Source organism: Schistocerca cancellata, chromosome 3 (genome assembly GCF_023864275.1).
Source record: "Schistocerca cancellata isolate TAMUIC-IGC-003103 chromosome 3, iqSchCanc2.1, whole genome shotgun sequence".
NCBI lineage: Eukaryota > Metazoa > Arthropoda > Insecta > Orthoptera > Acrididae > Schistocerca > Schistocerca cancellata.
In genome coordinates, this window is record NC_064628.1 from 883,445,449 (window position 1) to 883,457,722 (window position 12,274).

The 12,274-nt window shown below is 38.9% G+C and overlaps 1 protein-coding gene across 1 annotated transcript in view; it reads right to left on the reverse strand.

The window, feature by feature from the left end:
- Positions 1-4,181: 4,181 nt before the first annotated feature.
- LOC126176627 (probable chitinase 10) overlaps positions 4,182-12,274 on the reverse strand; it is a gene marked incomplete at its 3' end in the record, with an annotated part of 192,366 nt that continues 184,273 nt past the window's right edge. The window contains exons 43-44 of the mRNA XM_049923786.1: positions 10,891-11,017; positions 4,182-4,207 (exon numbers count right to left, since the gene is read on the reverse strand). Coding sequence (XP_049779743.1) covers positions 4,182-4,207; positions 10,891-11,017 — 153 coding nt within the window. The remainder of the gene's footprint in view (positions 4,208-10,890; positions 11,018-12,274) is intronic.

Sequence of the window (12,274 nt, forward strand, 5' to 3'; positions counted from 1 at the left end):
ACAATACTATGACTACTTGTATCAATAAAATGTAAAGAAATGTTACCCGCAGAAAACCTAACATTCCTCAACAATAAGAGATGACACATAAACATTGTTCATGTGTAACTTGAGGTTTGACATCTCTATCTCATACCAGAATTTGAGTAAACCTGAGTGTCTATCTGCTGAGCATAACTTTATCCTAGGTGGGATGTGAGAAGGGAGCCTGTAGTGTATAGCATGCAGTGTTTACAGTGATGCAACCAGGTGGCATTTGGCTTCCTGCCAGATGGAACAGGGCAAGCCCAGACCGTGAAGGGCATCTAGTGTGTCTCTCTGCAGGGGGATTATCTGGATCCTCCACTTTCTGCATCGTAGGCAAGCTCTCAAAGAACAGTGTGTGTGTGTGGGGGGGGGGGGGGGGGGGCGTCTGTGATGTGAACAGCCCAGCTGAAGCCTGCCTGTGCACCACCACCATGTCTGTTTCTTCTTCATACATCCATATTTAAATTGGATGACGGTGGGACATCAGCTGGTATAATTTTTTTTATTGAAAATGAAACTCCTCCAGCTGTATTTAAGATTTCATATATATTTGGCAACTAGTTTTGACACTTTGATGATATCAGTTGTGTGTGGTTGAGTACTAGAAGTCCGCGGTGAGACCAATATGTGCTCCACATGGATGGTGGGCAATAACTAGTGTCACTGTCACTAATACAGACTTGAGGATTTTTTTTTACAATATACTTCAAATATAACTTGGGAATGACATGGTACTGGAAGCAGTTAAAAAATTGTCCTATCTAGAATGCAAGATTAAACACTATTACCTAAGCAAATGTAATGACTTGTCCGAGTCCAGACCACTGTACATTGTGATGGGTGAGGGAGAGAGCAGATTTACACTGGGGCATACAGTCAAACAGTGATAGTATTGACAGGCACTTTTTCAAGCAGTCTTATACAGCCCTCTGGCTGTCCTCACAGCCATGCTTGTTGCTTAGAAATGCAACTGATCACAGAATGCGCTGATGCCACAATTCACCAGTGATGTCCATTGTCTTGACATTGTGCGTGCCAACAGCAGTGAAGAATGAGGCAGCCCACCCACATCCTCTGAAGTCTTGCTGGCTTTGCAACCCCACACTTACTTGTAGTCCCCATCTAGGGTGCTTGTTGGCAGTAGTCAACACCAGGTTCCCATTGCTGAGCAGAAATGCCCCATCTAGGCGGCTAGGAGGCCATGCGGGCATTCCTCCCCCAGCCAGATCATAGACAGCTTGCACCTGTAGGCCAAAGTCTCTCAGAAGAAGGACACTGGCTGCACATCACTCCCTGCATTGGTGAAGTTTCGCGAGCCCAATGGCAGCTATGCCACAGGTAGATGCACATTGCTGGAACTTGATGAGTCAATTAGTGGGCAGGTAGTCAGATGACCTTCATCACCAAGGATGGGTCATGGTTCCACTGTAACTAAAAAGCATGTCATTCTCTCTGGTTCAAGACACAGACAGAATTATGGCAGGAATGGTTGCTTTGAGCCTCCAAGCATGGTTATTTATACCCTTAGAGCTAAGCTTCTGACAATTCTACTTGAGGAGGATGAGTAGGTTTGCTTCATATTGCTTGTCCTGTCAGCTGTGTACTGAGCATGGGTGGTTAGGTACAGTTAAATTTGCAATGTGTGAGTTTTTCGGTGCATGAAAGTGCCCAAGTTACAAAATATTATTTCAGACTTGTTTACACTGTGTTAGCTGTTCCATGTGCTTGACCATTGACCAGTATCCTCAACTCCCGTATGCCTGGAGTGTTTTGTTGTAATGTCAACAGTACCATCCAGTGGCTTACTTGGTTAACACAACAGCCGGAATAGGCTCTACTTCCTGGCAATGGTAGGAATAAAACTTAAAAATTCACAATTGGCACGTCGAACTTACCCAGGACAGAGCACAAGGAAGATATCAAAAGTTGATTAACACTTTTACAGCAGGAATCCATATCACAACTCAAGTAAGATACCATTGCCTACAAATGTAATAGCATAATTTCATCTGCAAGTATTAATCAAAAACTAATCGAATAATATTGTCTCCTTTTGGCATACAGCTTCAAATAATGAGCTTTGTCTTTTTGCTTATTTGATTCTCTGCTACAGTTACTATTCCATAGCTCAAGGTTATCCACTTTTAATTAATTGTGTTACTTACCCCTAACATTTCCTCCTAAACCCTCAACAACTTCCAGCTCCTTCAGTTTATCCAGGTCTATTGCCTTAATTTCCTACCTTTCTGAAGTATCATTATTTTTAATCTGAAATTCATTACCAGTAAATTACGGTCAGATTCCACACCTGCCTCTAGAAGTTTCTTGCAGTTTAAAATCTGATTACAAAATCTTAGTCTTATTATTATGCACTGCCTGGGAAAGAGAGAGAGAGAGATAGAGAGAGACAGACAGACATAGAGATAGAGAGAGAGAGAGAGAGAGAGATGAAACACGTGAAAGGAGAGGAGGAAAGAAATGAAACTTTATGTGTAGACGGAGTATGTCACGTTTTTTCAGTGATTCCAGGATCGAGTAAAATTTACAAAGAATGTGCCAGTATGACCCACTTATCAGTATAAGGTTGCATCCCATGTGGGTTGAATGCATACACTGATTCTGTTGAGAATAGTGTCATAAAGTCATTGTATTCTCTTTGATAGCAAGCTACGCCACCTGAGCTGGTCCCACAAATGTTCTATTGGGGATTGATCTGGGGATCTTGCTGGCCTTGACAGTACCCCATCATCGTGCATACTGCTCCTAGAGACCTGTGCCATGTCTGGAGGAGCATTGTCCTGTTGAAAAATGACACCATGATACTGATGCCTGAGAAGTGCCACATGAGGACACGGAATGTCATTACATATCATTGGGCTGATAGAGTTCCCTCATCTACTACCAGTCATGACATGAAGTCATACCCAATGTCTCCCAATACTAAGATCCTGGAATGTAACTGTGGTGCCTCTCCAAAACATTGAAAGAATGGGACCTCTTCCTAGGTCACCAGCATGCTCCCCAACAGTAATCATTTGGGGTAGTGCAGCAGGGCAGGATCACAATCATCACTGAACACACTGCCATCCATCAGTAGTCCATGCTTCCCAATCATGGCACCATTCAAAATACAGTCATTTGTGTTGCAGTGTTAATGGCAGCTTAGTCTCTGACTAATGGCGCAAGATGACATAGAATGTTGTAGGGAGCCCATTACTCGCTCTCAAATGGCAGGTGCAGATGTGAAGAGGTTACAATGTGCTCGGTGTATAATACTGTAATTCTTCCTTGTTGTGGTCAGATGTGGTTGATCTCAACTTTGAAAACAAGTTTACCTGCCTTCATATTACCATGCAGTCCAACATCAGGTCACTGTCACTTCCAAATGCCCCACAAATCCTTACATTACACGATTTGACCACTCAGCCAAATGGAGACCCACTGTGATGTCCCTTTCAAACTCTTGTCAGGTACTGATAACACTGTCTCACACATGTACCTGGCATCTCCCATGTCCTTCACAGTGAACATTCAGCACCTGATGCTGTTCTTGCCTCTTACACACCCTGCCAGGCCTGGTAACAACAATAAACATGAACAACACTAATGCACTCTCATGGCTATTCTCTACATCACAGAGAATTGCAATTATAATCACTTATATACTCTCCTAGGATCTGAAAGTGTATGAAGTTACATTGACATTTGACTGTGTTTCTGAGTGCTTCACTTCTTTGTTAGGCAGGAATAAGCAATCTGAAACCTTTCTGTGTCCTTGGGTCTCTTCCATTTAGCTAACTTGTCATGGGGATATTAGACCATGTGACTTTTCATGCTTTTCCAATGGATCTGTTGCAAACACACTTCTCGGATTTGCTGCTGGATCATATTGTGCAAATCCCACAATATTTTGTCGATGCATCTGTCTGATATCTTCAATTGGTGATAAATGCTGTTGTCACTGCTACAAGACATGACTGTTGAATGCTGTTTGATGGCACTGAAATTTATCAGGCCATGAGGATAGGATCCTGGATGATGCAATGGTTTCAGTGCTACAGAAAGATTTGAACTATGCAATGACACCTAAGACAGCTTCTGTTTGAGTTACAATAACTGAGGCAGAACAGGCAATGTTAAAACCTCCCACTGATGTTGTAGAAGAGATTAGAAGGGACACCTGCAGAATTTAAACCTGAGCCACACCAAAAAAGTTTACTATCAGTTCAGCAGAAAGGAAGTCTCTGCAAGACTTGAAGGTGGACAAAGACCTCACCATTTCACCTGCCAATGCAGGGAATGCCACTGCCCTTCTCTCATGAGCTGAATACAACTGTAAGATAAAGGCACTGCTCAGTGACCCTCCTTGTCACAAGCTAAGAGAGGATCCAACGGGCCAGATCCAGGGAAAAACATTTGACCTTCTCAAGAAGAGTTCTATTGTGACCAAAGTCACTAAGGGCCTGTGTCAACAAGCTGCAGTTCCCCCAAGCTTGTTTGGCCTACTGAAGATACATAAGGATGGATATCCTCTTCCCCCCCAGTAGTGAACAACTTTCAAGTTCCTATCTGTTTCCTGGCTAAGTATCTTATTTCACTGCTGAGACCTCTCATAGGCAAATGTGACCATCACATCTGGATCTCAGAGGACTTCCTAAGATTCCTGAAGACACTTAAGCTGCAACTGTTGGATATTTTGGTTAGCTTTGATTTTGTACCTTTATTTACAAAAATATGTCTGCAGGACTTGTTAGAGCTTATAAGCAGCAAGTTTGAGAAAGACATTGTGGCATTGTTAAAACATGTGCTTACCTTACTTATTTCTTATTCAATAACCAATATTTTAAATAAGTGGATGGTGTCACCATAGGAAGCCCTGTTTCCCATGGTGGCCAACAATTTTATGGAAGACTGAGGAAACAGCACTACAGTCGGCAAACCTCCAACCTTCCTTCTTCTGGCAATATGTAAGCAATACATTTGAGGTGTGGCTTCACGGAATATACACTTTACTTATGTTTCTTCAGCATATGAACTTGCTCCATCTGAATATACAGTTCACCATGGAAGCAAAGAGAAATGACCTCTTACCATTCCTGGATGTCATGGTTAGAAGAAAAGCCAATGATACACTGGGACCTAGTGTCTACTGCAAACCAACTCATACTGAGTTATATATACACACCACAAGCTATCATCATCCTGCACAATGCAATAGTGTCTTATCAAGCTCTTTGGTACATAGAGCACATATGGTTTCAGATACTGACAGTCTGCCTGATGAGCTACAACACCTAAGAATGGTGTTCTAATAGAATGGTTATTCTGATAGATACACCATGCATTCATTCTGAGCAAGTTCAGATCAGGAATATAAATGAAGATGCAGAGTCACCCATTGAAATGGTGTTCTAGCCATATTTTGGCAGCACATCTTCAAGAATAGAGAGAATCCTCAAGAGACATGACATATGTTTTTCAGTGACCCAATTTTTATATTGTGCAGACATGCTGAACTGTGCAAGAACTTTTGTACATGCCTGGGGCAACCTGCTAAATCAGCAGTAGTGGAGCATTGCCTGGATGTGGGGTATTGCATGTTGTATGAGAAGACTGAAGTTTTATTCTCAGCATCATCTTTTTGGAACTGCGTACTTAAGGAGGCCACACATATCCTTACAGTGAACAATCTTATCAAGAGGGATGCGGATTTTTCAAGTAAGTGCCACCTGGAATCTAGCATTGGATGCCATTAAATTAAAACAGAAGAACCAAGAACTTCCAATTCAAGGTTCATCACAGGATACTGCTGAGATTTGATACAGCTTTTAACCACAGGAGTGTCTGGAAGCACAGTCTTTGCCCACAGTGCACACACAGAAGGCTTCTTTGCGCCTCCTGGCAGGGGGACTAAGAGCACTGCTTTCCTCCACTGTGCGCACCTTCCCTTGCATGCATATTGCCTGCTCCTGGCCAGATAAATTTTGACACCGAAGCCCATTTATCATCAGTCATGTCTTGTAGTAGTGACAACAGTATTTGCCACCACCTGAAGATGTCAAACAGTTGTATTGATGAAATATTGTGGGAGTCACACAGTATGATCCAGCTGCAAACCGGAAAAGTGTATTTGCATTAGACCATGTATTATAAGCAGTACTAAACTTTTTAAATGTGCTCCCCTCTTGTAATTACTGCAGTTGCTTTTGAATATTCACTACATTCTCTTGAAAGTTTAAAACACTACTTTTACACTGGTTATCATCACCAGTTACAATTTTCTCTTCTTTTTCAATTTTCTCATTTAAAATACTAACATGCATGTTATCCTGGCTGTTGACAGTTTCAGTTTGACCCTTCAGCTTAGAATGTACATACAGTAAAAATTTCAACCCTGAGCCCAGACTCCACCTCTGTCACCTACAGTTCTACTGTTTGCCATCTGGATTCTGCAGAGGCTTCTCTGTCATCTATTTTATTCACCCTTACAACAAACTGTCTACATCTTCACTTATAGTGGCTATGTGACTACTTGGCTCTCTTCTAACCTCAACTATTAGAGCTGACTGTTTCACTTTTCGTTGCTGAAATGTTGCTATGTAATTGAGCTCTTTGTTTCTGGAAACCTGCCATTTTCTAATTTTTTTTCCTGACTTACTAAATCCTGTCATTTGCCTTTGAACGCTTGGCGTCTATCTGTCCAAGTTCTTCTAAAAGTCTGATACCCATCCAGTTGAGGTTTTTTTTTAAGTTTACTATATGTGTCTGAAATCTTGTTAACTACCTCTCTAATCATCTGTTCTATCAAGTTCCTGCTTACACTTTCCTCTAATCCTGCTTACAGTAGAAGCTCGATTATCTGACCTAGGATTATCTGACCGTGTGTCCAATCATTGGTGTGTTCCCCATGCTGAACAGCGTGCCAGTATTAGCAGTTGATTTTACTCCAGTAACCAATTAGAAACATGTGAAGGTTGGCTTCATTGATGGGAAAATCATCGCAACTTTAGGCATGTTGCTATTTCAGGTGATGATGATGATGCAGATAAGGACTTTGTTGAAAGATTTGAAAAAAAAGTGTCAGAAAGTAAACTGGTATCTCATCAGTTACACAAGACTGTGCTAAACTATGAAATGCTGCCTCACCAACACCTTTGCCTCAATGAATGAAACAGCCACAGGCATAACACTACCACAGACAGCCTGGCCATTACAACATGCAGCAGTGGAAGTGGCAACCATAAATTGATATTTGTAATTGTCAGATTTAAGAAACAAAACACTTAAAAAACACTAACATGTCATCACTTATGGTTCACTACAAATGTCAAAAAATGTTTATATGAGTGGTAATTTCTTTAAAGATTTGTTTCTGATGCATTTGTTCTAGCTGTTAAAAAATATTTGAAATCAAAGAACCTACCAACCCCTGAAATTATGTTGCTAGATAGTGCCCCAAGCCACCCCTCTGAGTCTGAACTTCAACAAGGTGACATAAAACCTTTGTTAAAAAATTTGGGGTATGACTATAGTCCAATATTTGTGTTAACCAAGAGTGTTTTAGACTTTTGATTTGAAATGCCACTTACATATCTAACACTTGAATTGTAATTCAACAAAAGTTTGACATGAAGTGCACTGTGAGTACTCCAACATCTAAGCTTTCTAAAAAGCAATAACTTCTTGAAAGGTAATGACCTGGTATCCATGCCTACTCATAATGCCATGTCTACGAAGAATGTGGAGCCAACAATGCTGGTAGTCAGTGAACTTGTTACAGCAGCTGCCAGCACAGTGCACCTGTGCTATGTGTATTGGAGAGAGAGACCGGTGCCTAAGGCAAGAAGGAAAGGTGTCTGCTGACTCAGATCACTTATGTCTCCACTAGTTCAGATGCCAGACCTGTTGTATTCTGCCACAGATAGATGTTGTTTGTTTAAGAATATCTCTCTGTCTTGGTTTGTTCTCCTGACTTGTTACATGTGTCGGTGACATTTCTGGCTTGTATACAGTTTTGATTGGTTTAATACTTCAGATGGTAGAACACTTGCTGTTGCCACGTTCGTACAGCCCAGGTAGAGTGCAGTGTATTCTTCCAGTTAGCAAATTTATACTTTCAGTCTTTACTCTGGGAATGAGTTGTAAAAAATGCCTTTTTATAAATATAAAAATTTTGAAGCTAAGTGTTTTGCCAAATTATTTAAATTTAACAGTACTATGAAAAGCATAGATTCCTGCTAACAACATAGAATAATTCAGCAGATTACTTCCATTTCATTTCTTGTATGTTAGTGTGACCTGTGCATCTTTGTGGTCCTTAGATACAGATGATTTTTCATCAAACATGATTGTTAAATATGGGGCTATTGTATAAGCATGGTCTGACAGGAATTAAACTGGTGTACAATCTGGATTAGAATACTGGCCTTTATATAGAAATTTATATTGCTTCCCCTCACTGAAGTTAACTACTTCTAAGTTACTACTGTTGGCAGCTGTTACTGATTCCAATTCTGGAATATTTACTGTGTCTTCTTTGATGAAGAAACTGCAGAAAACTGTGTTCAGTAACTCCACATTGGTGGCACTGTCATTGGCATATTAATTATATTAGACAGTCCACATGAAGAATTATCTACAGAATATGGAAATAAGTTCAGTGGCACAAGCACTGTAATTAGAGGTCTGGGATCAGCGGCAAGCTATCCCGTAAAGCCAAGATAACGGTAGTTCAAGCATATAACTGCTCCAAAGCAAACAGCTTTTCTCAGTATAATTAAACATCACAGAAAGCAGTCTTAGCCAAGTGTAATCTTTCTGTAAACTAATGAGCAAGCAATGCTTGTGGTGGGAGAATTGACCTTCTCTGGAAGAATGCCATAATGACAATACAAGAACACCAAGAATCAGTTTCCTGGTTAGCAATACAGCACAGTGTGATGTGTGATGATTTATGTATATTCTGTTGACTTTTGTTTCTTATATGTGTTATGTCAATTACGCATTTTTTTACTCCTCATAGTAGTAAAGCATATAGTAAAAAATAAACACCACACACATGTATCTGCATACTGATTCAGAAGGTGCACTGCAGAAGGGTTGGTATATTTTTAAAAAACAGCTTATAGTTACTCTTTGTGATGTAGCTGGATGCATAGTGTGGTGGCCTCATCTACTCAATCTTCAGTTTCCGGACAGACTATGTTAATGTCTTAAAAGTAGCAGGAGTTGACACTGATAATTACATACTAAATGAATGCACAGGTATGAAATATCTTGTTATCAAGATAGGTAAAAAAAGCAAAATGAAATTGGTGCACTGACAATTCATTCAAAAAATTCACACCAGGGTTTCAATTTCTGATAGCTCTTGCTTCATTGTCTTTCACACACTTTCCATAGGTGTGTGTCACTGTTTCATATGTGCCTCTTCATCATGTTGTATTTCTACTTAAAGGACTAGCTGGTCTGTCCCCCAAATTAAAATTTGTGAAGCAATGGTATATTGATTCTAAAGTTTTTATTTACTTAAATAAAAAATCAGTGTGTAGACAGTTAGTACTGAAATAAATAACATCAGCTGTGGAAGAATCAGTTTTATTGACATAATTTTACATCCAGTCTCTACCTTAAGGACATGAGAGGCAGTCATTTGTACAGTAGATCCAGATTGCATCAAAACATAAAATGCCGTGCCAAATATGAGAAGTTCTATACTTTAAAACTGGTTTTGTTTAATTTAAATATACACTTACAAATTTCCATCAGTTTATCTTCCATACATAATGTAACAATTTAACATCTTTGCACAGAACCATACATCTGGACATTTTCTCAGTATCACAGACAATTTGCAGAAATGGTTGAACTAGTTCTTTAATAAAGCTACTAATTGAAAAACAGAATGAAGAACAGCTCATGAAATTGTGTGAAATAAAATTTACAGAAGGTAGGATGTTGTGTAATACCTCACACAAATTTTAAAACACGAAAACGTAATGTAAGTACTAAACAGTACTGGGAATGGATTCAACATGACTTCATTCAGCATTCTAAATCCTTTGCAACAAAATCATGAAACTTTAGCTAACAATTTTAACAGGATTTAAAGAATGTAGAGCATGTAAAATGTCCTTTGAGATATATCTATGTAAATAACTAGGCAATTCAGCAGTTCAGTTTCATAGATCATATGTTGTAAGAAGCAATTAATTTCACCGTTTATTTGTTGTTTCATTGTTATATGTCTATGAAGTCACACACATGAGCAGACTTAATACAGTTCTTCATTATTACAGTTCCCACATATTTGACATAGACATTTCTTATCACAACCAAAGTAGAATCATAAACTTTAAGGTACAATGTCATAGTCTAGTTTAAAATGCAAGAAATATGCATGAATAATCATTAAAATTGAGCATTCATTTATGTCCAACATTTTTAACAGTATTTGCTGGAAAAGCGAGACATCTGAAAATATAAAACAAATGTTCTAGTTGTTTTAGAATCCTTTAAATCTAAGTTATGGCACAGCAGAGTTTGATCACAAATGTTTTGTGATAACACCCCTTCAAATCTCATGCTCTCATTTTCTTTAAAAGTTTAAAAGAATTTGAAACATGTGTGATAATTTCTCTTGATGCAGTCTCATTTTATTTGTATGTGCTAACCTTCTGCTACAGCAACTGGTAGCTGTAGGACACAAACTTTCAGTTTTGTTGAAATCACCAACATTCACATCACTTAAGTCTTCCACTCACACAAATGTTTTGTCCAGGCACAGTTCCACATGGTTTCACAATAAATAAAGATTCAAGAGGACTTAAGTTTATGTGCAGTCATGTGTGTTTGCTGTCAGACCTCTAAGTTCACTATTAATTGTACGCAACAGTGGGTAAGTGCCACAACCACAGCGATTGCGGAAGTCATCGAGGTCGAGAGCCCATATCATTCCACCACCAAGTCCAAGTTCTTTTATGAACTGAGTCTGTGAAAACACATTATTATATTTAAAGTATATAAATATAATCACACAATAGAAGTTAAGAGTATAGAGTAATATTTTTCACTTTACTGATGGAAATTAATAGGCCTGAACACAAAATTATACACATGTTCGCTGGTACAGTGACATCACTAGCACTGCTACTTTATTGTTTAGTTTCATTTCCTTTCTCTTTTCTTTCATCTCAATGAGGCTTAATATGTTACAAACAGAGACATACCATTCTGCCATTTCATATCTCTATGAGATGTAGTGTTATTAAAATGAATGATCACTTTGTGAGATCCAAATAACTGAAAAAGGGAAACTTATACTCATCTCAAAATAAAGTTGTATAACAGAAAGTAATGCATTGCTTATATGTGACAACTATCTGATATGAAGGGCAGTATAGTGCACATACTGAAATGATCAAAGGGAAAATTAGATGGGATGTTAATTCTATAGGAAAGATAGCAAACAGTGTGTGTGTGTGTGTGTGTGTGTGTGTGTGTGTGTGTGTGTAATGGTAGACAAGCGTACAAACAAAAATGGCTCAACTCGTAACTAAGTTTCAGACAGTGTTCTTTTATAATATGTCACAGCAAGAAAAAAATTTGAACTATAATGGTACCGGTATTTGAATTCAGATCTTCAACTAATCATGAGCAATCACCTTAAGTGGTTAGGCCACTGCAGGGTGTCTCCAGGACAAACCAAGACATTGAGTTTCACTTATATTTTCCTATCATTCTTGAAACCAAACAATCAGAAGTTCTCTCTAGAGCACATCCTTAGAGCAATGGATATGATGGTATACTGTGACCCACCCTGCCTTAGGGGAACACTCAAATGAATAAATTCACTAAAAAGATTTAATTTTTTTTTAAAAAAATTGTGTACCTGTAAGTCCTGCAAGAGATGTTTATGTTTTCATAACTAGTAAACAGGCTTTTCTCTTCTGTGATAAACAAAAGGAAAAGTGTTTATCTTCCCCTGACACATTCAGTCATTTCATAAGACATACCTTTTTGAAGAATAATACACAATTCTCTCAATGTAAAAGGAGCTCCTAAAAACTATGAAAAAACTGTCACCATGAAAAATCATTATTCAGAGAATCAGTTATATTGAGACTGGCCCTCACCCCCCTCCTTCTGTAATTTAAATTACACAAATTGACACTTCTGTTAAGAAAAACCTGTGACAGGGGAGAATTAGAGACCATTCCATGTATAAGACAGTTTCTCCAAGATCGCA